Here is a 26,143-nt window from a genome sequence, read left to right as displayed (position 1 = left end):
TGAATTCAGCGTATTTAGAGATTACACAAAAAAACATTATTCAAATTGTATGTTCTCAGTTATCCAGGTCATTGTTATCCAGAGATGTTACTTTAAATCAATTCACCATAGCTTTTTACATCATTTACTTTTTGGCTAATTTTACTTTTGAGTTAATGTGAGTGTTGTATTTTACTACTGTAGATGTAACATTGAGCAATATTTAACAATTTACTATGCACACTTTGACATATGCTGCATTGTATAGTCTGTAAAATCCTAAACTGCTGGTAAAACAAAAGTTAAAAAAAGAAAAGTTCACCAGATATGAAAAAAAAGCACAGTGCACAGCTCAGGGTTGTTAGTCATAAAGGGACACATAATCTTTCACCTTATCGTGAAGATTTCAAATCAAATGGAAAAACTCGAGAAGAAAGTTGTCAGACAAATGAAGGCGAGTATAAAGAATAACATTTGCTTCTGAGAAATGACCACAAGATGTCCTTATTCGACTGGTTTTTTATTGCTTTCTTTCCATTCAGCACAAGGCTGACATTGAAAAAGAGCACCAATAATTTCTTTCTGCATTTGATCTTCCTGTTCTAAACAAAATCACAAGTACTACAAAACGTAAAGTAAAACATGCTTTCACATAGGAATGCAATAGAGCATTAAAGCAATTTAAAAGCATATCATTGCTGTCATGAAATGTTCATATACTCCAACAGGGAATAAAGTGCTGTTATTATTCAACCAATAAAGCTGTCAAAGCTATCGTGTGAACTGCATTAAGTGCAATAAAACGGCTGGTATCCAGATGTCATGAGATTCAACAATATTCCATCAAATGCATAGTCCTTTCCTTTCCTTTTCAACGATTCATTTCAAATAATTTTCAGTAGGATACTGAACCCAGTTTGATTAAACCCTGCCTTCTAAACATTGTCATCAACTAAATTTAATTATTTTTCTCTTGAAAAGGCGGACAAATAAAGTATTATCTTTAATTTTCCTCACACTTGACCTTCTGAAAGGAAATATGTGTATCAGGAATTATATCATCTATAAATATACAGTCGCATGTTCCATGTATGACGAATGTTTCTCTCAATCACTGCTGGTGAGGTAACGATAACCGACTAGTCGAACTGCTCCGTTGACCCAGTTAGAGAAGCATCGACAGCTCTTCCATCATTCGGTTTTCCTGACTCTAAATATGATCGTGTTTAGGCTGCTGTGATACGGTATTTAAACCGGAAGTGTGGTGATGTACCTTTCAAATTAAATCAACAATTTAATTTTTTAAATAAAAGGAATAGCCTTTTAACTTCATATACTGACCACAGATATAGATGTCACATAATTTTACATTGAGATAAATTTATATTTGATTAAAAAATATTTAAAATTGTTGCATTACGATTTTAGGATTCGCCACGATATCATTTTTTTTTCCGCCTGGCAGGAAGTTGAAGCTAATTGTAGCTTCCGTTACGCTAGCTTGCCACCTTTCGGTTTTAATTAGCCAGAAAAAAACGAACAATAATGATAATTTTTATATTCTCGAATACACTTTGAACAGAAGTCGAGATATTTGGCGTAATTTAAAATTTTTAAACACGAAATCTTTTGACGAAGTCTACTATGGGACGGACAATGACGCAGGGTTTTTTTTTTTTTATGGAGCAGCTACCGCAGCGCTTTAAGTTTACGTTGGCTACTGTTGACATAAGCAACCTACAGTAGAAGACGGCGGAGGGGTAAATCCGAGTCACAAGACTTGTTCGCAGGGCAGGACGTCTGCTGTCTCAACGCAGGTAAGCCTTTAGTTATCCGCTTCCGTCTTTGTTGGGAAAACTGCACACAGACAGTCGGGTTAGCTGCGGTAATATTCAACTAAAAGTTAGCTCTGCGGTTACAGTTTTATCTGTTAAACTTGCCGATAAATAACCAAATCACTAAGCTAGTAAAGAATCCGCATTTTGTTCGGTACGTTCCCCTCGCTGCGGCGTTTGCTTTGGGACTCGTCTTCCTAACTGCACAGTTGTAGTAAGAAAAGAAATGCGGAAATGTTGTGTGATGAACGTGGTGATGAGACCAGCTGTGGATGTCCCGGTCCGCTCCTGCTGAAGAGCACACCCCGCCGGTAGTTAGTCACTGTCTCTGCGGTGGATTCGCGTTCCGGGCTGGAGCTAAAAGTGTGTCTCGGTGACGATGTCTCAGTTCTGGAGAAGCAGAGGTGAAGCTTGGCGGCTGGTATGTGGTTGAATTGTAGAAGCCGACGCGTTTGTTGTTGTTTTTTCTGACAAAATCTGGTCTTGTGAACAGGATTTAAAATGATGGAAAACCCCGGGTACTGTACCGGGAGCTTCGAGGGCCTTCATCACCCAAGTGACGATGATGACGACGATATGGTGGACATTGCAGGAGCCACTCTGGACTTCTCCAGCTCGGACGACGTCCCCCCTCTCAGCTCAGGTAGGTTTGGCTGCAGGCTTCAAGTAGTTTTCAGTCAATCCAGGATAGCATATCAAAAATAGAGAGTAATTTGTTTTTTTTTAATGGAAAGTAGTTAGTTTCAGTTAGAAATCTCTTTAAAATCAACGTCAAGGTCTTGTGGGTTCACCATCAAGCAGAGCTGAGGCAGCAGTAAGGTACTGGGCTTGGATCCAGTTCTAGTGCATTTCTGAGAAGCATGTTCTCCATTGTGGGGATTCCCTGGTCTATTTTGAAATGAACTTCTTCGACATTAACATCTTTTAAAAAAAAAAAACAAACTCCTGGACAACTCATGGGATTTCGCTGCTATACACTGCTATATCTGGAAACTAGTTGTAACATCCTGCTTCAAAGTGCTGATGTATTGTATTTTTCAGTGTTTACGTGTTCATCTGTTCGGCAAATATCTTCGCAACCATTATTGCAGATAGAAAGATGACACAAAAAGCACATTACTCAGGCAGCAAAGGGGATGAAAATGTGATGATGACCTTGAGAAAACTAGTTCATGGTCAAATTTTAACTTTTGTACACTCAGGAACCGGATAAGATAGAAAGACACGGGAGAAGACCAGTGTAAGAACATACACTGATCATCAATGTATCAATGTACTGATCATCTTTCCATGTGTAAACACTAAATTGTCCTTTTCCTAATTTAATAGAAATGGTAAAAGGAAATAGAAGAGCATGAAGAGAGTCTGAATTTTAGCTCACCATGCTTCCTTAACATTGTAAAACTTGTTTTCATTGAACCTGCAGATGTTTGTTTCATTTGAACAGAAGCATTTGAGTCAAGCAAACATCTTGACTGTCTACATTTTTATGATGTTGTCTCCTTAGAGTCAACAGTATTGTTACAAGGAGTTGGAGAGCATTTTATGCCTTATAAAAAGCCATTCTATAATTGTACTAATGTCAATATGGCTAAACTGGTAAATGTCATGTGATTTTAGTCAGTTGCAGTCATATGCCTGAATAATCAGTGACTACATGGTCTCCCTCTCTTACACACACACACACACACACACACACACACACACACACACACACACACACACACACGCTCACACACTGAATCTGTATGAACTTGATTTGCCTTATATTGGTATGATTCCACATCAGAACATAAAAGTTTCTGTTTTTGAGAGTAGCTGTGACATCTGCATGAGTTCTTCTTGGTTACTGATGATGTCATTGCTGTGTCAGCGACTTTTCATTTGTACACTAAACTAAATGTAATGACTGGACAGAACATTCAGTACATAGAGAAGACATTTGTCTCCTAAACTGATGCTTTGCTAATGCAATCACATGGGCAGGTCATGTTACTTGAAATGACCCAATTACAGCAGAGCTCCAGCATATGTTTCAATTATAATACTGACACGTGAGGGAGGAAAGAGCATGTCTTACTTGAGAGAAGAGTTTTTTCGCTTGTAGTGCTGCCCCTTTCAAGACTATTACTGAGTAAGAATCCTTTTAATCCTTTGCAGACTTTTTCTGGTTCTGGTACAATCGTTGCTGGACTTTTATATTATGACATTACTGTAATGTTTCTTCCACCCTTTCAGTACAAATACACCTAGAACAAACATCCATATTACATTCTGTTACCTTATTTCTCAAGATGCTTCCTCTTTATGCAACTTCAAAACTTTTTTTATTCACATTTTTTCTTCCTCTTTTCTATTGAAATCATTCAGTTAAAACTTAAATCTCTGTTAAAAATGACAAACATAAAAGACATTAGTTTTGCCTTTCAGTGCATCACTATGAGGCTATGGCATTGACTGCTTGGTGTCACCGTGACATTACCAACATTACTCCCTCCCCACCAATTAAAACCGATGGATTAGACTGTGGTGACGAGATGGAAGCCTGGAGACAACATTTTCTCTAGATGAATGCAGCTTCTGTTGGGTTAAATCATTTTTCCACTTCGTCAGCTGCTTCTTTCGTGAGGAAAACCGGCCTCCTTTCTAAATTGACAACCGTGTATTTTTAAAAAAAAATTACATGGTGGTTTATGAAAGAAAATCCCTGCGAGAGAACGAATGTGTCTGTAGGGATTTGGTCCAAGTAGAAGCAAGAAAACTGGTATAACTGGAGTTGCGAGGCTCATGTCTGCTTGTCCTCAGGCTAATTATAAACTTGTATGTCATTTGAGGAAATTGGAGGCTGTCGAGCACACAGCATCATGAGTGTTTGGGATGACAAGACAGGGGCGGATGTGTCAGTTAAGAGAGTGTAAATATATTAAAGCAGTTTACACCCATCACCTTTTTAATTCTGTAATCTATTTCAACCCACTGCCTGCTTTTCTTTTCCTCTCAAGGCAAGGGTTTGGTTCTTTAAATGCTTATTAGCGTGCACCTGAACTTGATGCCAAGACTTGTTAGACTCCAGTGGTTAGCTTGGTTGAAGAGGAAAGATACCTGTTCAAAATACTGGCTAGGGATTATTATCCAGATACTATTATCCCACCTTCAACAAGAAAGAATATGTTCTGCAGCAACGAAGCCGCGATCTAAACTCACCAGGTTGCGATAAGAAGCAGGACAAAGGCTTTATCTCTGGAAAACTGCTTCAGCAAGTCGAAGCATGCTAACAGCTCTCTGCTAAGCTGTAGAGATCAGATGAACAGAATGTGTGTAGTGTAGTTATCAAAAGAAAAACGGTTCCCATTAATGCCTGTTATCTCAGGGAAGTGAGCGTGTTGCTGCTTGTCTCTGCTGCTGCTGGGTGATATTTTGTTTTTTGAAGAAAAGACAGAAAAGAGGTGATAGCATGAGAAAATGCATTCTGACTAAAACTCTAACCCTTGTTTACTGTCATTAGATGACATACTAATGCTGCTGTAGCTTCAGCTTATATGCATCACCGTCTCCATCTTTGCCTTTTAGCAGCATGTTATCCTTTCACCCTTTGGTTGGTTGTTTATTTTTTTGATTTTTCACGGGGTTATGTGAAATATACTGCACAGATTTACAAGAAATTTGACAGAAAATTGGAGACTGTTCCGCGAAAAGCCCATTCAGTTTTAGTAGTGATCTGATTTTTTTTTCACCTATGTGAAAACCAGTGACCTAACTTCACCTGTTTGGTGGAGCTCGGAAGCGTAGCAGACACAAAGGATTGCTCAGCCTTACAAGAGGTGTGGCAAAGTTATGTTATCTTTTGCCAAGATGAAGCAGATAAATAAAATCTTGAGTGTCATTCTCTTGAAACATAGATATCCAAGCTGTTACAAAGTTTGAAAGGCAGATGTATGTTTCGTTACAACTACATAATGTAAAGTCTCAAATTAAAGACAGTTTAGAAAGTAAATGGGACATTATGCATGTCTCAGTGGATAAACCACAGATCAAAAAGAAGAGTCAACTTTTCCTGTGGAGCTGGATCATTATGAGCTGGATTATGATGTTTATCGTGGTTTAATTACATTAGAACCTGTTGGTGCTGCTGTGGACTTTCTTAGTCACGATGTTAACGGCACGTAATGATTGATGGGAAATGAGTCACAGCTTTGAGTGTTGTGAGTCCATCTGCATTTATTTCACAAAGTTTATTTCGCAGTTGAGATGTGGAAACTGTGTGAAACAGGAAATGAGGGGAGGCAGACATAATGGAACAGAGATGAGTTAATGATGACATGAATGAAGGGAAAGACAACTTCTTAGTACAAAGATCAGTGAGAGAAGATTTAATCAGAAGTGGCTTTAGAGTGAAACATTAACCTGTGATGATCAGAGTTGTTTAGAGCTGAGTACAGGTTGTCCAAGGATGATCACAGTTTATAATCTGTCATGAGTCGCTTTGTACACTGGTGTCACGACCCATTGTTACTTTCATGTAACCCAGAGCTGCTAGTAAACAAAGTGAACAACTGGATTAATTGTGGATTAATCAGTAATCCACAGTATAACTCAAACAGAATCATCTTTAGATAATCTTTGAAATATAAAGTTGTTTTATTTGTGTGTTATTTAAAGCGAAGTGCTACTTAACATAAAGTAAATAACGTCAGCAAGACACATTCAAACAAACTGTTATGACATAAAAATCAGTAAAAAATAGTAACAAAGGGTTATTTTCCAAAATTTCAATTTTGATAATTAAGTTTAAGATTGTTTTTATTTATCTTTTTATACCTACTTTAAGGCTTATAAACAACTTTTAAATAAGAGTAAAAACTCATCAAACGTTGTCCATTTAACAAAATATAAAATAAGAAAACATGACGTAATACTTTCCACATCTAGTCAAACATTTAATGTCAGATTAAGTTCAGCGCTTCACACATTCCCAGTCAGAACAGAAAATTACAGGTAGATGTGATAAATTTCCTGTAAAACTGTAAAACTTTGCATTTTGGTTTGGGCCCACTAAACCTCAATGAAAGGAAATTCTGACCAGTAGTGTTTCTTTCAGTTTGTCTTTTCCCCTGGCCTCTGACTCAGTTTCTGTGAAGCCATTTTTGTGGTTGTTGAGCCCTTGCATGATTTTTACTGTAAGATTCTTTCCAGACTTTATTTTTCAAATTGAAAATCTCACTCCTTTACTCAGTTTTCTTCCTTGCATTTAATGCAATGTATAGCCTTGTGTTTGTTCAAAGAGTCATTGCATCATTTTAGGAAGTTCCTATAGTCTCAAAAAGTCATGGAGGTCACAGGGGAACCTAGTTCCCAAGGCAACCAGACATGAAGAGTTAAAGGTTCAGCGCGTGTTTGTTTGTCCTTCATGTTGGTGTAAATCAAATCATTGTGCAGTCGATGACATACTAGGGTGGTCTGGGCAGACAGGATGTGCTCATGCATCAGAGACCTTGTCAAACGTTCTTGCGTCGTGTGTAGAAGTACTGGTGGATGTGAGCTGATGTTGTGTGAAAATGTAAGCCGACAGTCTTGTAGCCTCAGGTGACACTTGGACTCAAATTGCTGAGCGCAGCAGGACATCTCTTCTTGGGAACAAGTTGTTTCATTTGCTGACCCATTTTTTGAGAAATGTTTGTGCTGCATCATTTAGCATTACACACACATCCCTATCATGCTCCTACTGCGTTTTCATTTGACCATTAACATTTGTGTTGCGTCTATGAACTATGTGGAACATGTCCTGGGTACTCCCTGCCTCTGCATGTTGAGATATGCTTCCGTTCCCCACAGTGGACTGAGGACAGATGCCTGGCACCAGCCTGTACTCATGGTAATATGATGATGCTGGCTGCAACACTTCATGCAATATTCTGCTGAAGATTTGTTCCTTTATGAGAAATCTCTATGCGCCCTTCAAGTAAGTGAAGTTTTGCTTCCTGAACTGAAAAGAAACCTGTTTGATTTGTTTTTCTGCCCATGCCCCGATAAGCAGGCTAATCTGTAAAGCAACAATGTGGATTACTGGGTGCTCCAGGTGAATGCCAGGCTCTCGGTTTAGCTCTATCTACCTCAAATACACAATGCTCTATGTCCCACAGAGGGCTGACTCAGACCTTTTCAGTTCTCCTTAGGTCATTGTAGGGTTAGATTAGCTTATTTCCATTTCAGATTTCTTCAATTCCTGTTGTTGGAACGCCTTGATCCCCCAGGATGAGCTGGAAAGTGTTTGCGGAGGAGATCCCTGCAGCCACTGCAACTTGACACCTAAGTGCAAGAAAATGCATGGATGGACGAACAAATGGGTTTTCCATTTTGCTACATTACAGTATCTACTTTTAGCTCTGGAAAATCTTTATTTCAAGTAAATTGATCTGTGAGACAAAGTGGTATAAGAGTCCAATCACAGTGGCTCAACGTAAGAAATCACTGGTACCAAAAAACTACATGTATATCTGTATTTTTTGACTTTTTTTATTCAAATAGAAAGTGTCTTTTATCTGTCACATGGAGAGTAGGGTTAGTTAAGTTGTATTTTATTCAAAATCGACATTGTTAAATGTCCATACTTCAAATTGGGGAAGGTGAGCGTGTTTAAATTTAAATATAATCCCACTTCTGTCATATCAGTGCCTCAGATTGTTGTCGTTGTATTTTCTTCAGCCAGCCAAGAGCTTTCTCAAGAGACTGTGCTCGCATGATGGAAGGAACTTGACGTAAATTCCGTCACAAGCCGAACACAACACAACCTTTCTGCTTGTTACTGTCAAGGTTCATCAGTATTTGCAAGGCCAAGACCTTATAAATACAAATGACCTCATTTTTTATGCAGCAAACCTCTTCAACCAATCAGACAAAGCTCAATAACAACTCAGCCAATCATCTTCACCTTCCCAGACAGCATGGCCAATCATTACTCATTTCCAAAGTGTTCTGGCCAATTAGGGGTTGCTCTGTCGGAGTCTACTTCCTAGAGGAGTTTATAGGAGGGAAGAGATTTCTAGTTTGAGTTGCATTCAGAAGATTATCTGTTTGGATCGAGGGATGGACTGGGAAATCTGGACCAAGCAGCTGGACGAGGAGGTTCTGGTTGAAAATGGTGAGTGTGAGACTCAGTTTGTAGGAGCACTTGTTTGCAGCGATTTGATTTATCTCTTAAATCAAGTCTGTACTCTGTTCTTACGGAGTTTTGAATCTCTATTTAGATTCAAGTGAAGCTCATCATCACTGTTTGATTTGTGACTCAGTTCAGCCTTGGACAGCATGTCCAGATCCCTGTTCTGGATCTCATTTTCATACCCCTTTATCAGAATTAACACTGTTGTGTTTTTGCTGATGCCTTGAACTTCTAGTTTAATAATTAAAGACCTTTTATGACCTGCCATCCACTGAGTCATGTGGTTCAAGTGTTGTTTTTCTACAGCCATGAGAGAAATAGCTTGGGTTTTTTTTTTAATGTTTGCAATTTGTACAGCTGTGTGAGCTGGTTATTTGACTCACAGGTCCCCAGCAACAGAAACAGCATGAATTTCAAACAATTGTGAGTGCATTTGTGTCTTTATTCCTTTTTTCATGCATGTCTGGGGTCACACAGGCTGTTGGAAATCTTGATTTTCCATATTTCCTATATATCCTATTTATCTTTTATTTTCAGTGTCACCAGACAGTCGTTAAGCATCAGGTTATGTATTTGCAGTGAATCTTTTTTAAGCAAACCCAGTTTTCTTCTGCTATTCTCCTCATTTGTTTGGGTTTTTGGATTGTGTTTTCTCGAGGCTGTGTTGTGTCTGCTCCATCTCCATTAGTTCTTGTTTGAAATTCAAAGCCTGATTAAAGTTCTCAGTTGAAACTTGTGTAGGATCTGAACGATCCTGCTTGTTTGATTTATTACAGTTTTGAAATAAAATGAAAATATCCATCTTAGGCTTTTTGCAATAGTATAATGGCTGCACCTTCAGACGTTTCCAAATTCCATTAATATTCACAATAAAGAATAATAAAATATTCTCTTTTTCGTCATTCATGCTTGGGCAAAAGACGGTCATGTAAAGTCAAAACCTTAAAGACGACAGCAGTACGATAAATGTTAAAATCAACGATTAAACTGAAAGAAAGTACTTCCAGTAATCGTCCTTCCCGTGTTCCACTTAACTCCTTACACGTTACGTTATCTTCAGCTGACTCCTGTGACCTTGCAGGTGGTGGTTGCATAAGTCGAGAGTTTTTTAGGGAAAGTCAGATGACCCTGAACCTCCAGTAGACGGTTCCCGTTTGCCTTTCCAGCCCAGGGCTCTGGGTACATTGTGTAAATGATAAACTTAGTTTCGTAGGTGTCATCACACATAGTTTTTATTCCTCCGTACGGGCAGCCACAACAGGTGGAACGCCCTGAGGGAACGTTTTCCAATTTGGAATAAATCTTTCGATGACAGACTGATGACATCCTTAAAGGTCGCTGAGGCCTCACAAGATGCATTCGTCCCAGTCTGACTCAGTTCAGACCAGTCAGAGATTCACATCCAAGAATCTGAAGTTCAGCTTTACTGTGACATCATGAAGTTCTGCAAAACACTTTTCTAGCCGTTTTTCAGCACCGCTGTGATCACGAGGCCCGCTCTGATGTGATACTTTTTAATAACATAAATTCTAGTGTCCAGATCTTTTTTTTTAAAGGTACTTTTTGATTTTGCATTATAGATGCAGCTGATATGTGATGGTATTTTCTTGGTGTCTGAGTGTCAACATATTTTTGAAACCAGTCTGACCGGCCTGCTCAGGTGTGAAAAAAGCTCCCTTTGTTGGATGCATTACTTGTTTTCCTTCCTCCTTGTCATATTACAGTTTGAAGTAGGAGCTGTGTATTCTAACTTCATTAATTGAGCAGCGAGAGAATATTGAGTTTATCTCATGTTATATTTGCACGTTTGCACTTCCATCCAGTCTTTCTGCGTCTCTCTGTAAGCTCCTCTCTTCACACAGACTGGAAGCATAATGTTAATATATTTTTTAAATAAATATGCCGATAAAAACATTTTTATTGCAGCTGAAGTGAAAGTGAAGTGGTGAAATCCGGCGATTCACACGTCTGACAATTGTTTCCATTAAAAGACAGATAAGAATTTTAGAGACAAATGGAACTCTAATCCAGCACCTTATATTGTGAAGTTTTTTCATTTATGAATTAAGCCATATTGACAATAAATGCAAAACAAGATATTTGTATTCAGAAAATTGAACAACATGGTTAGGAGAAATGTCTAAAGAAGTTGATGTGCTTCTCACATCCCACCGTCTCCCCCTCCTACTTTCTCCCATCCCCTCTTTCCCAGGAGGCTACGAGGAGTACAGCAGCAGCAGGGTGACTGGAATGAATGGAGAAGGTCCCTCTAAACTCGTTGACCCGCTGGAGGACACAGTGCCCGGATTGGGCACCTACGAAGACTTCAACACCATCGACTGGGTCAGAGAGAAGAGCAAGGATCGCGACAGACATAGAGAGGTAGGAAGGAGTTGTTTTTTTTAGTCGAGAGACCGCTTAAGATCAGAACAATTTTGTTGTTCACAGCAGAGTTCAGACTTCCACACAATATGTAATACATGAAGACAAACAATGATTTAATTTTAATTATTTTCTGATGTTTCATTCAGATCACCAAGAAGAGCAGACAGTCGACTGTAGCTCTGCTGCACAGCATCAGCGACGCCTTCTCAGGATGGCTGCTTATGCTTCTAGTGGGCCTCATGGCAGGTAGGGTGAAGTGTCCATCTCCGTAAATTCCATCCCTTATTTTCAGATCAGACAGAAATTAGTTGAAGTGGTCCATGCACATTTGGTTTAGTTCAATATGTTGGCAATGCTTCAGACATCTCAAATCAATTGCTCACTGTTTCAGAAGAAAATATTTTATACCCAGAGGAAAGATTTGGGAGGTAGATTTTTTTAGTGTCCCTTTTTTAATCCTGAAATTGCTATTTATTATTTAAGATCTTCATAAATATAAATGGACAAACAAAATGACAGAAGCTACGTGAAAGGATACTTGTTTCTCCTTCTTCTCTTCATGTTCATCCTCGTGGTCATCCATCTTTTGCTCAGGTTCTCTGGCTGGTGGCATCGACATTGCGGCCCATTGGCTCACAGACATGAAGGACGGAATCTGCCTCAGCGGCTTCTGGTTCAACCACGAGCACTGCTGCTGGACGTCCACTGAGACGACATTTCAGGAGAGAGACCGCTGTCCGCAGTGGCAGAGCTGGGGAGAACTCATAACGGGGAAATCAGAGGCAAGAGAACATTATTCAACTTTGACACAAAGATCTTTGCTCCAAAGATGTACATAAAGTATGAAACCCTAATTAATGTGACTTCATGATCTATGAGACTTTGCCCATTTTATTTCCATATTCCTTTCTTTTAAAAAGAACTTATTCCCAGAGGACATGTTTCTCCACTTTATCTAGCAAGATTTCATGTGCAGTCACACACTCCCTCACTTATTAACTCCTAGCACGAGTAGAAGTCAGTTCTGTTTATTGTACTGTATGCTGTTGTGCTTGGGTGCCATCTAGTGGTTATAAAATGTCACAACACCAGATGACTGCACACATGTTGCATGAGCGAAACCTTTTTAAATGCATAATTTGAAGGTTTTCTTTTGCTCTTGTTTTGATTTTAAAACATTGCCTGTGTTTTTTTGTTTTGTTTTTTTGTACATGTGTCGTGTGTTCCTCCTGCAGGGTGCATTTGCCTACATTATGGGCTACCTGATGTATATCTTCTGGGCGTTGCTCTTCTCATTCCTGGCCGTCATATTGGTCAGGGCCTTCGCTCCCTACGCATGTGGATCGGGAATACCAGAGGTAAAACTGCATTCCAAATAAAGTAACAAGCATCCAAACGAAAAACGCTGCACAGATAATCTTCATCTCTCGCTGCTCCTCTAGTCTTTAATTTCATGGAAGCAATATCCAGATCCTCCCAGAGGGTCTTATCGCTGAAAGGTCAGGTGGTGGTCAGCTGGCCCACGCAGACCAGATTAACTGCTTATTTGAAAGACAAATATACAGAACCTTTCCTTACGTCACTGTTGACACTCTTGCGTCTCTTGGCTGATTTTTCTCTCGGGCGTATCCGAAGCAACCCCTCCCCAACATAAACAGATGCATCCTTGTCGTCTCCACCCACACAATTCTAACCCATACTCCTCCTCCCCTTCAGATTAAAACCATCCTCAGCGGCTTCATCATCCGCGGCTACCTGGGAAAGTGGACCCTGATCATTAAGACCATCACCCTGGTTTTAGCCGTGTCTTCTGGGCTCAGCTTAGGGAAGGAGGGCCCTTTAGTTCACGTGGCCTGCTGCTGCGCTAATATTCTGTGTCATCTGTTCACCAAGTATCGCAAGAATGAGGCCAAACGACGAGAGGTAGGCTCTGGAGTGTCTCAACACGATGATTTTTATCACTAGGTACGGGTTCAGTGTGGACAAATTTTAAAGGAAATAACTGAAGAGTTACTGATGAAATAGGCGTGGTTACAAATTCTGCATTTAAACGGTTAATTTATGACCTGTGCTCTGAGAGTTATAAACCCACTTCTTCGCTCTAAAGGCTGCGTAACATACTTGGAGGAGGAGGTCAAAGAAATATGGAGGCAAAGTTTTAGCTGCTGTTTTTGAGGAAAATCAACAGAAATGCCTGGAAAAAACACGAACGAAAGAAAGAGAGCATCTAATATGGAGCATTGTGCAACTTGTTATTTAGCACAAAGGCAGATGAAAATGAAAGTGTTTCTGCTGTACTTGTATTTGGATTTTATGACAGATCCAGTGGCAGCTGCTGGTTCTAATTGGTCCATTCTGTCTCAGAAGTAAATAAGTAAATTGGTTATACCAAAGAACATGTGTTTGTAAAATTAAAACAGGTTATGAAATGTGGAAAAAATAAACTCCTGTCAAAGATCTGTGTAGGTTTTTTTGTCATGTCTTTGTTGTTTTCTGTCTTGTGAGTAGGTGTTGTCGGCGGCGGCGGCGGTCGGGGTGTCTGTGGCCTTTGGCGCCCCCATAGGAGGAGTCCTGTTTAGTTTAGAGGAGGTGAGCTATTCACTATTCTCCTGCTGGACTGCTGGTAGTCAGATATCTGACTTTTATTCATATGTTCTTATGTTAGAGTAAAACTGTTTTGCTTCACTGATGGTGGTTCTGTTTCCATCAGGTAAGTTATTACTTCCCCCTGAAGACCTTGTGGCGTTCTTTCTTCGCCGCTTTGGTCGCAGCCTTCACCCTGCGCTCCATTAACCCTTTTGGAAACAGCCGTCTGGTTCTATTTTACGTGGAGTTTCATGCCCCATGGCACCTGGTAGAGCTGGCCCCTTTCATCTTACTGGGAATATTTGGAGGCCTGTGGGGGGCACTGTTCATCAAGGCCAACATCGCCTGGTGCAGGAGACGTGAGTATAGAAGTGGAGTGGAGAAGTGGAGAAATGGAATTTTTTCCTATTTGTTTTGCACCTCTATTGATTGGTGTCTGTCTCCAAAAAGGTAAATCCACTCGTCTGGGTCACTACCCCGTCATCGAGGTGCTGGTGGTGGCGGCTTTGACCGCTTTGGTTGCCTACCCCAACAGTTACACCAGGATGAGCGGCGCCGAGCTCATCTCGGAGCTGTTTAACGATTGTTCTCTGCTTGACTCATCTCAGCTCTGTGGTTACCAGCAGGTGAGCTACCGCCTCTCCATCCACCCCATAGAGTCGTGTCAATTTCCCTTTCACTTTCTTGTTCTTCTGATATTGTCTCGTTCTGTGTGTTTCATGTTTCTCAGCCCGCCAACACATCGGGAACAGCTGCGGGGAACACTCTGGGTGACCGTCCTGCAGGAGAAGGCCTCTACACCGCTCTGTGGCAGCTGGCGCTGGCCTTAATCTTCAAGATGATGGTCACTGTGATTACCTTTGGCATGAAGGTTGGTTTCTGATGCATACATAGATTTAAACACACAAAAAGATCGGGCGTGAGGAAAGAACATGCGGCGTGAACATGTCACCACTCTCCTTTTACAATCCCGTCTCAACGAGGTGTTTCTTCCTCTGCTGCTCTCTCATTAATGTTTCGCTGTGACCTCATGCGTCTATACCACAGGGACAGCTGCCTCTCACATGTCTGGAACCAGCATCACAGTTCCCGACAACTGTAATTGCTCATACCGTCCATTTTTGGGACCTTTTTTAGATGAAGTGTAACTGATTGTCTGGAGTCTTGTTTCGGGGTCGACGTGCTGACTGATGACAGCGTGACTCACTGCCATGTGGCTCCCTGCATGATTCAGTTACAGCTTGTGGAGGTTTGCACGTTTATTAAGAGGGATTTTTCTTCCTCCGGACGAGGTCATAGTTGTTCTGTTATGGGAGCTTTAAAGTGACTCATCACACAAAGTGATGAGTTTAAAACTAAAATCTTATCTGTTCAGTCATCAACCCTCGTCAGTGCCTCTTCATCTGCGCAGGTTCCCTCCGGTCTCTTCATCCCCAGTATGGCTGTCGGAGCCATAGCCGGCAGGCTGCTGGGTGTCGGCATGGAGCAGCTGGCTTACTACAACCACGACTGGTTCATCTTCAAAGGGTGGTGCTCGCCTGGAGCCGACTGCATCACTCCAGGACTCTACGCCATGGTCGGAGCCGCTGCGTGTTTAGGTGAGATGCAGGCGGCAGCGTGCAAGTCAGTTGTGTTCTTCTCCCAGTGGGTCTTAATTGTCCAAAAGAACTGCATTCAGTTAATGAATGCTAGTAAACTGCTGTGGTCTGCCACACAAAGTGGATTTACTGATACAGATCTCCAGGAGAAAAAGCTTTTCACATTACTCTCCCTGGGACGACAGCTGTTTCAAGTTATTCATACATCATTGTTGTGCAGGGGGTATACAACTGAAAGACGGCTATTTCATTTTAATAATCCATTCGATCGGCGCACAACATCGGTTTTTGAGTGGATATAAAGTATTTTCGGCACTATAAGGAGCACCGAAAAGCATTTAATTTTCTCAAAAACCGACAGGGCGTCTTATAATCCAGTGCGCCTTACATATGAAAAAACTTTTAGAAAATGTTGTTCATTGAAGGTGAGCTTTATAATCAGGTGCGTCTTGTAAATGAAAACCAGTTTTGGGGTAGGTCATTCATTGAAGATGGGCCTTGTAGTCTAGTGCACCGTATAGTGCAGAAAATACTGTGATCATCTCCGTTTTTGAAACACTGAGCTAATGACAAAGGACAGCTAGTGTTGATTCCCCCCCAAAACGGATGAATAATGGATAACACTCATAATAAAACTCATTCATGTCGAATTGAATTAGGCTAGCTGTTTAGAATAAGAAGCTATGTCATTAACTTAAAAGTGTGGCCTTGGATTTTTGGGCACACACATCAAGATCACTATAATTAGATTTCGAGTGAAACCACTGACCTGATCTACGACCTTTCTGCAGCAGTCGGCTCCGCCATTCATGGCTTCTGCTCAGCCAGCTGCAGAGTGGCTGCGAGCAAACAGGATTTTATTGTTTCCAAACACAAAATAGCACAGCCTTTCAGCTTCCAAACTTTACAAGCGCTGGCTTCAAACATTCACAAGCAGTTTCAGCTTCTCCTTTCCACGTTCAGCTTGCTGTGGTAACAAATGAGAGAGGCGCAATCAGCACAACACAAAAGATGGTTAAGCTCTTCCTCCCATTCCCTGAACCGCTCTCACTCATATAACCATGAAGGCCCATTCTCTTACCAACAGGAACATGGAGACAACACTGCTGCAGCCTAGCTGGAGGTTGAGTTGGTGGAATTTGACGTTTCAGAACCGACTCGCGTCTCTCTAATCACAGACTCCAGAGTAACGGATTCTGCCTCGTTTTTGAGTTGGTGGTGAATTTGTGCGTCGTCGCGCCCCCCCCCCCGCCCTTTTCAGAACACAGAACCTCATAATCGACTCTAACCGCAAATGGCCATTTCCACTTGCTGAGCAATTTGGAGCTGGAAGCGGTATAAACCCTTAATCTCCCATTTCGAATCGTCGCAGCCGTTCCCCTTCTGTTGTACGACCACTCGGAGTTCCTGGCCCCGGAGTGGATTGTACTGTGATAATTGCCCGAGTTTGTGGAGTTTTGCTCTCAGGCCTTTTAACCTATTGGAATTTTTTTTTTTTTTTTAACCCTGTCTTGGCCCGTCCTCCCAGCTTTCTTTAAGCAGGTCCAGAACCCCGTGTGGCTTTCTGCCAAGCAGCAACTCAGAGGGGGGGAAAACCCAGTGGAGACCTGGGGAAAGTCCTGCACCACAGAGAGTCGACCCATTTATTCCAATGGCGTTCATCACTCTGAATAAATTTACTGACTTTAAAATCTTGTTTTAGACCCAGACTGACCGACGGGGAGGGGACCTGATGACCTCTACTGCATCCTTTGGGAGAGAGAGAGCAATCAGTACAACACAAAACGACAGTGATTAACAATCTCTCCCTCCCCGGCACCATTCTCTGTCGCTGAGCTTCCACAGAGAACCGCTGGCACACTTTCCATGTTAAGATGTGGGAAAACAAAAAGCTTAAATCTTTGGATGAAGGAATGTCAGAATCCATTTGTGTGGCAAAACGCTGTAGTTTTTCCTTTCCAACCAAATTTCCCTTTTCGTTAACGACGGAGGCGGGATGCCTTTCCAACAAGAAATCCCTTCCAGCCTTTTTTTTTTTACACCCCTATCTCCCCGCTGGTGTTCATTTAAAGTTGAGACGATGATTCATTTTGCAGACGTGAGTCACCTTTGAAGACGTTTTTCCCAATAGTAACTTAACGTCGTACCCCCATGCTGTCTCCCTCCAGGAGGAGTGACTCGTATGACCGTGTCACTGGTAGTCATCATGTTTGAGCTGACCGGCGGTCTGGAGTACATCGTCCCCCTCATGGCTGCAACCATGACCAGCAAATGGGTGGCAGATGCTTTCGGAAGAGAGGGAATCTACGAGGTGAGGGGTAAACGCGCGTCTCGTACACGCTGGCACACGCTGGCGCCGCGCCGCGTGTCAGATTTAAGAAGTGAATTGTAACCTTTTGTGCAGGCTCACATCCGGCTGAACGGATACCCGTTCCTGGAGCCTAAAGAGGAATTCGAGCACAGCAGCCTCGCTGTGGACGTGATGAGGCCCAGGAGGTCAGACCCCGCACTGGCTGTTCTCACGCAAGAGGGCATGACTGTGGGGGAGGTGGAGGTAATGGACACACATCTAGACATAAATGATGACACTGGAAAAATGAAACCAGAGAGGGATGAGAAATACACGTATTGATGTTGATGCAAACTGTGTAGATTGATTCTGATAATTATCCCAGTTTTTTTATATGATCAGGTAAAAAAAAAAAAAGGATTATACTGCCTGGAACTAAACTGTGTTGTTCGCCCTCAGGCCTTAGTGGAAAACACTCACTACAGCGGCTTCCCTGTTGTGGTCTCTCAGGAGTCCCAGAGACTGGTGGGATTTGTACTCAGAAGAGACCTGCTCATCTCAATAGGTCAGATGTGAAGCAGCTTTTAGAAGAGCGAAAAGCACGCCAACATAGACGCTCTGTTTTCTAATGCCGCTCCGGTAATAAATAATAACCTCCATCTCCTTTCAGACAACGCCAGAAAGCGCCAGGAGGGCGTCGTCACAGCTTCCCAGGTGGTCTTTACCGAGCACGCTCCACCTCAGGATCCCGACGGTCCCCCACTCCTCCGTCTCCGAGGCATCATGGACCTGAGCCCCTTCACGGTCACCGATCACACACCTATGGACATCACTGTGGACATATTCAGGAAGCTGGGGCTGCGCCAGTGTCTGGTTACACACAACGGGTGAGAAAGCATTTAAATGTTAATACATTTCCATATTTTTCCAATTCATTTTTGAAAAATACTTTTGTCCTATTATTGCTCCTACCTCTGACTGTGCTTTGAATGAAATCAAGGCACAGTCTGCTACACTGGAGTGCGATCTATCGTGTTGATAAATTCTTTTTATTCCTTTTTTTCCTCCGGCTAATTTTCATCTCATGGTTTTTTATTTTGTTTTGAAAGATAAAAAGCGGTTATTTAGTTTTGGGTTTCAGGACAATTTTATGGCTTATGTAGCTTGTAGAAAATAAAATCTGCTGCTTCAAAGTCGTGCCTATGTTCAGGACAAGATTTATGGGGTGCATGGGGAAACTGAAGAGGTGTTGAGTACGTCTCCTGCTTATTGTTGTGTTTTTTCAGCCCTCTGTTCTCTGAGCATCTGTGAGAAAAACGCTAAGGAAGGGCTTCAGGGGCTCAGATGGGCTCCCTGCAGTTGAGAACGGACATAATTTGATACAATCATCTCAGATTAATTATCACTTTTTCTCTTCCTTTCTGCAAAACATTTTAACCGATTAATCGATTAATCATTTTGTTTATACGGTGTCAGAAAATATCCAAAACAGATCATTTTCATTTCCAAAGAGCAGAGCCGACTATTTCAGATTTCCTGTTTTGTTCAGCCAACGATTCAAACCTCAAAAATATTTATTTTTCAAAAAGGTTGTTCAAAGAATCTGCAACATTTTTTAATTTCACAGGACATGTCAAAACAAAGTCCTATTGATGAAATGATTCCAAACGTTTTCTTGACGGCTGAAATTCAACGAGATCAAAATAGCGACTTTCTCTTTTGTACAAATTGTCGAATCATTACTCACAGAGCAAAGATCATGAGTCACACAACTCAAATCTGCCAAAATATTTAAATCTAGAGTTTTTTGATTAATTTTATTTCTAAGAAGCTGATTGAAAGGTATAGAGAAGAATAAGAGCTAGCATAGAAGTAGCTTTAGTGGTGTAACTCTCAATGCCTGGCAGCCAGTCAGCTCCTCTGTTGTATATAGGAAGCGTTCCATTATTAGCATGTTCCTACCAGAATAATGTAAACAAGGCTAGTACTGAACACACATGGCCAAATCAAATGCATTTGCTGTCTTACTTCAGGCTGTAGTAGAATGATGTGTGTCTACATTTCCTGGTTTGAAGATCGAATGAATATGTAGTTAGAAACCTCTTTAGTTTTTCTTTAACCTCTGTACTTTTACTTTAAACTCTTTAGTTTTACTTTCTTTTTCAGTTTGTCTCCTTGTTTTGATCTCCACAAAGGCTACTTAACGTTCTCGCTTCACTCTGTCAGAATTGACCGTCCTCCAGACACAAACACTACGTTTGTGAGGAAGAGGATACTCCCAGTGAGAATGAATTTGATCCGTGTGTCATTCTTTTGCTGTCTGTTATGCACTCAGACACATACACACACACACACACACACACACACACACTCAAGAGTTGTTTAAATGGAGATCTGACATGTTCAAACACACAGCTTTCAAGCATTTGGAGATAGAATCGTGTGTATTTTCACAAGCGATCAGAAATAGAATATTTAACCAACACTGTCAAACAAAGTCGTATCAGAGCTCGCAGACGTTTAGTGACCTAGCTTCTCCTGCTGTATTTTTCATTTTCCACATGAGTAAACACCTTTTTTTTTCTTTTTGGGTCAGTTGTTTAACATATGCTGCCTTTTGAAGCTAATGTGGACAGTTTCGAGGCACACACTGGTTTTTGAAAGTGAAGCAAGCTTGTTGCTCAAACCGCACCTCAGAGGAGAGACGAGAGACGAGAGGAGATGCACTAAAAGTTAAATATGGCCGAATAAAGTTGTTGCTTTGGTCGTTCTGTCAGATTTGTTTTCCAACTTAAGTTTTTAGAGCTTGAAACACAACCATTGTCTGGGATTAAATAAAGAAAACAGCGGCGTATGATCTCCGTGGTCATCTTGTGGGACACTTAATTCCACCACTCTGACTGGAAACAATGGTATTTCTTCATATCTGCAGTTCAAGGTCGGTTCTTTGGCGGGCCTCATATCTGGTGGGTTTTGAAAACAAATCATGCCGCCTCGATTCATTTCTTCTCGGGTTAAATTTAGTCCCAGTTTATTTTGCTTAACAGCCGTGATATGAGGGCTTTACCAAAAACGTAATTTTAACAGAGGCCGCATAAACACTCCCTCAGCCTTGGAATTTCTGAACTTTTTGCGTGTTTTTCTCATTCCATTCACCCTGGTCAAACTTTACAGACTCAAGAGAATCATCTGATCCTGTTAGATTTGGATTGTTTGGGGGGGGTTTTTTGCCCTATTTGCATGGCAACACGATTCCATTATAACCTCTGAGGGACTCATGAGACATCTTCTGAGAAACAGTGGATTTGGCTTGAACATCTAGAAGCTCTTTGTTTCATTATTAGTGACACTCTTGCCGTGTTTGTTACGCCACACTTGAGCTGAGCTAAAGTTGAATCCAGGCTGCTGCTAACTTTATTATTTGGTGAAATGACTTAATCGTGAAGCTCCTTTTAAACTCTCCAAATATCTGTTTTACAGCTGCTTCTCTTGCAGTGTAGGCATATGGGAAGTATTCTTGGGCCACTATGTCTAATTTACTGCCTGACTCACCTCCTGGGGTTCATTCTGCAACAACTGTCCAAATAATTCACAAAGATGTTTGAGCACAAATGTCCCGATACACGGAGCCAACGCTGTTTGGAATCCATTGAGTCTCTAAAACATCAGAGCATTTTTAGAGTGGCGTGAACACGAGAAAAAAAAAAAATTCAAATTGGATTAGTTGTTTTTTTGATGTATTGTTCTGGATCAGGTTTAAATCATTTGATTTGAGTCTTCACCAATATGAAATAAATAAAGTTCTCTTTCAGATTCAGATCGCCACTGAGCCCCGAGTGTGACGATACACGAATCTGAACTGAACAGAGTTGATGGCAGGAACAATGAGGCTTGTGAACGTAGCCTTTGATTCTGGTTTACACGTAACCTCGGTGATGAGCCAAGGTTCACGACTTACTCTCCGCGCCTCGAGTTGTGAATCCAACCCCTGGGCGATGCGGATGAAGCATCTGACACACAGCCATCCATTGTGCTCCCCTCTCCTGCCTCTGCTTTCAATCACTCCTTTGACTTTTCCAACGATGAAATGAATCATGACTTAATCTGCTGTTCCTTGACTCCTGCCTCTCTTCCTCTGTGTCTGCAGGAGGCTGCTGGGAATCATTACTAAAAAAGACATATTGAAACACATGGCGCAGATAGCCAACAGAGACCCCGACTCCATCCTCTTCAACTGAACCCGTCCTCTTCGTCTTACCTCCATCTCTGATCCACTGTGGGGCGGGACGACACCTGCTCAAACACTCCAACGAAGGAATGCACTACTTCTACTCTTAAGTAGAGAAAACAGAGCTCCATTTATAAAGGTTTTTAAATAAAACCATTTGAAAAATTGGAGGCCTTTTGGCTTTCCAAGAGAGATTCCACCATGGGGAGGGCTTTCAGAAACTCATCTCGACTGATACCCTCAGTTTCATATTTGAGAGAAAGAGCTAAAAGGATATAGAACAGATACTTGAGACGTAAGACACTGGAGCATTTTTACATGTGTTCCTTTTGGCAGCTTCGTTTTACTTTTCTTCCTTTGACTCCACAAGGATTAAGTTCTTGCTCCCCGTCGTTACACCTCAGAGAAACAGATTGTGAAGAAAAAAGGAGGTGGAAAACTGATAAACATCTGTTATAGATACTGACAAGACGAGAGGATGAGAAATAAATACATCAGGGAAGATAATGTGTGGTTTTGGGGGAGCTCCGTGCCTGCCCTCCAGCCCTCACAGCGAGCCCAGACAGAGCACTCCGAGCTGAGCTGATGGATGCTCCTCCACACCACCTCTCCTCTCCCCCTGAACTCCCCTCCCTCCTCATGTGAGGCTTCCTGTAGCCTAAGGGGTGAAGGAACAGGAGTGTGAGAAGAGGATCTAATAGACTAACTTATACTCCATAAAGGCTTCATGACAGCCTGGGAACTCTGTGAATGTCTTTTGTCATAAAGACTCTCGCAATTTATTGAACAGCACGAAAATCCAGCCTGGGAACGACGCGATGTTTTGCCATCCCAGTCGACACGGACGCTCATGCTGTGGTGCAGGAATCACACACGGGACGTCAATGCTGCAAATACCAAGTCGGGTGTTTCTGGCCTGTTGTGGTAGGGCTAAAAAAAAACAAAACAACGCAACGAGAGAGTTGTGACAAATTAATTTATGTGAATGTAAAATTTGTTTGTCTCACTAAATTATTTCCCTGACTTGAAATTTTTGTGTCTGTTATTTAATTCGTTTTCCCTCGTTTTCTGAATTACATTGTGAATTTCCTTGATTATTAAATGCTGAAATTTCTAAAGCTCATATTCTGAGGGGAAAAAAAACTCCCATTGAACATTTAACTCCTCATTATCATCTGTTAAAGAGAAGATCAGAGAAGTTTGAGCCTAAACGGGTCAGATGAGGGATTACATTTTTTGATCGGAACATTGTAAAGTAGCAGTGATTTCAGTGAGAATTCCCTGAACATTATTTCCCTTTAAATCTATTAACAATAATGGCCGGTGCATTCAGGTACATTGCGTAAACTATGAAATCTACTTCGCTTGTCCTTTGAAACTCGTGATTATTCAGTTTGGCGTCAAATCTGAAGCAACTGAAATGTTTTTTCTCAAATATCAAGCTAATAATAAAACCGATGTGACTGGACATTCTTCATCTGTGGGTCACATCATGGTCTTGGAGCCATCACGGGACTATTTGTGTGTTTATATTGCCGATCTGGCGGGTTAAAGGTGACTCGTCGTTTCCAGCAGGAGGTCAGCGCTCGTCTCCGGCTCCGTAATCTCTGTGAGAAGTACTTGAGTAAGGACTGAGAGGAAGCGTGTAGGTTCCATGTGTGCATTAAATAACGTTTTTGGGGGGCTGCACTTGTGCGAGAAAGTGTGTGTATGCCTGTGAGTGTGTGTGTTAGGAAATGTGAGTGCATTGTGGCCAGTCGATATTGACTCAGTGGAATCTGGAGCTCAGTTCCTGTTGCTGAGACTTCACATGAGGATAGAGTTACTGACCTGCTCGTGGCTTCTGCATTCTCACACCTCAAGCAGTGCATCTACACACATGCGCGCACACACACACACACACACAGATTGTACTCATGTTGTGTTAGGCTCATCTTTATCTCCTTATAACCTGCTTGACATTCTCTTTCTGACGTCTTGACTCTGCTGCTTTGCTTCTCTGAGTTACCTTACCTCATTTGCTTTTCTCTCATATCAATCACCCGGTTCCCAGGCCTGCTATTGTCTCGGTGCGCATTACAAAGCACTGAAAACATTTGGATGTGGTAATAGGCCAATTCAAGGTGTCATCCTACACCCCTCCCGAGTGTCAAATCTCCTCAGCCTTTCTCTGTGTGAGCGTTCACATCTTTGCATTTTAAGCATGCGGAGAGATGACGTGTGCCGTCTGTGAAGTTGTTTATGCGTCTGATTCAAGGGATGCAATCCAATCTGCTCCTCAGTGTTGTGTCGCTGCCCTCTCGGCCTCACCTCAGGTCGTGAGGTGGAGGTTCCCACAGCTGAGGTTGCAAACTTGCTGCTCATGTGACAAAGAATAGCCCAGCTGACCTTTCACTACCAAACATTCGTAACAACTTCTGACCATAAAAATAATACAGATGAATTCATTTGTAAGTTTTGCCTTTGACACTTTCAAAAGTCTGAATTAAATCTATATTTAATTGAAAATTAAAGTAGGGAGCATATCATCCTGACTTTAAAAAAAAAAAAAAAGTTGACTTCATGATGTTAAAAAAGCCAATCAGAGTATTGCCCCACAGATTTCTCAAGGAACAAGAAGTTTCCAGAAAGATGATCTCAACCTACATGAAGTCATTTTTTGTTTTAGCCACTCGGGGGCGAAGCAGAAAGTTTTGAGCATAACAATGACTCGACTGCTCTCTGGCCTGTGAGCTCGAATAATAAGAACAAAACACGATTGTCTTATTTACAAAGCAACCCTAGACACACTTGTAAAACATCACGCTGTGGACTGGACTATGTCACATGTCATGTCTTAAACTTGTGTAATAGCAGCATGCAATCTAAAAATCACAAGACAGATACTTGGCTGGTGTCTTAGTTGTGTTGCTGTTGAGTGATCTTTGATTTAAAAGTTGAGTAAGTTGTTTTATCTGAAAACAATTTATCACCTACTTTTTTATGACATCCGGCAGACATTGGGCAAGAGTAGCGTTCATCTCAAACCGGCCACGTAATCATCATTTAGGTCGGGTTTTGACCTCAACCAGAGCCGTTGATTTATTTTAATGTATAAATATCAATCAAAGATACTAAAATGCTTATTTCTTTGTAGGTTTGTCAGTACAAGGAAACTGTTCCCCAGTACTGAATCCATTTTTTTGTTCTTAAATTTTGGTTTCTGTGGCTGAATGTTTGGGAATCTCTCCATTTTAAACAAAGACGTTCAAAGACCTATTCTGTCCCAGTAGAACCTCTGCACCTAACTGGTAATCAAATATTTAGAACACTTCCTGAACTGTGCCAGGGAAACTACTTCTGGGCCTAAAAAAAAAAAGAGTGCAGTCCAAAATTGTGAGAGTTAATCTATAGAAAAAAAACCTCTCAGCTCGAGCTATTACCTTGAAATTGTATTATTACTGTGGTTATTTTTTTCTGCTTCTGCTTAATCAAATAAAGCAACATAAAAAGCCATGTTATTCTGTAGTTAATTCCCTAATACCACCTCTGGTGCATTGCGTCTTATTAAAAGCTCACAATGCAATGAGGTTAGGAACCACTGGTACAACTAAAATTTTAAAGAGGTGATAATGTTGTGATTGAATCCAGAGAGAGTTGAAACTGGAAGGAAAACTTCTAAAGGGCCAACACATACTCTGGAAGTGATCTAAAATGTGCGACGCCCACCACTGACCTACGACACACATGCAAAAAGGAGAGAAAATAGATCTGTGGTTGCAATTATATTGGTTTTCATCCAACACGCCGTTCCAATGCTGAGCAGCGTGTCGTAAATGCCCTCTAGTGACTGAAAACTAGCTTGAGGTCATGGAGTGAGATCGGGCCAATTTATATCCTAGAGCTGCAATATAATCCCCTTTTCTGCATGTGGTGTAACTTCATGTAACACGTCTGAGGTCTGTCCCACTCATCCCACCTAAATGTAACCTTTACATGGGTTTATAGTCTGAATACGGTCTGCTGCTTGACATCAAACCAGTTTGATGACATTGCGATATAGCGACACTAGCTTCCCCAGCTATCCATGGATACATGTAGTTTATA

At 41.4% G+C, this 26,143-nt stretch overlaps 1 protein-coding gene across 3 annotated transcripts; it reads left to right on the top strand.

Moving 5' to 3' along the window:
- The first annotated feature begins 451 nt into the window (after window positions 1-451).
- Window positions 452-25,493, top strand: clcn5b (chloride channel, voltage-sensitive 5b). 3 transcript variants are annotated; one of them, XM_068307844.1, is made up of 17 exons: window positions 452-1,796; window positions 2,308-2,457; window positions 11,183-11,352; window positions 11,502-11,601; window positions 11,950-12,137; window positions 12,591-12,713; window positions 13,072-13,278; window positions 13,864-13,944; window positions 14,066-14,300; window positions 14,392-14,567; window positions 14,672-14,812; window positions 15,353-15,539; window positions 17,708-17,850; window positions 17,944-18,093; window positions 18,289-18,394; window positions 18,500-18,716; window positions 21,977-25,493. In XM_068307844.1, the coding sequence occupies exons 2-17, from the start codon at window positions 2,316-2,318 to the stop codon at window positions 22,065-22,067; spliced, it is 2,457 nt and encodes an 818-aa protein (XP_068163945.1). In that variant the 5' UTR covers window positions 452-1,796; window positions 2,308-2,315; the 3' UTR covers window positions 22,068-25,493. The 3 variants fall into 3 exon arrangements, with proteins under 3 accessions (XP_068163945.1, XP_068163944.1, XP_068163946.1); XM_068307843.1 differs by lacking the exon at window positions 452-1,796 and adding an exon at window positions 1,805-2,218; XM_068307845.1 differs by lacking the exon at window positions 452-1,796 and adding an exon at window positions 1,805-2,235.
- The last annotated feature ends 650 nt before the right edge of the window (window positions 25,494-26,143 follow it).

Source organism: Antennarius striatus, chromosome 23 (genome assembly GCF_040054535.1).
Source record: "Antennarius striatus isolate MH-2024 chromosome 23, ASM4005453v1, whole genome shotgun sequence".
Lineage (NCBI taxonomy): Eukaryota > Metazoa > Chordata > Actinopteri > Lophiiformes > Antennariidae > Antennarius > Antennarius striatus.
The sequence above is the reverse complement of the archived record's forward strand: the minus strand, read 5'-3'. Positions and strand labels throughout refer to the sequence as shown.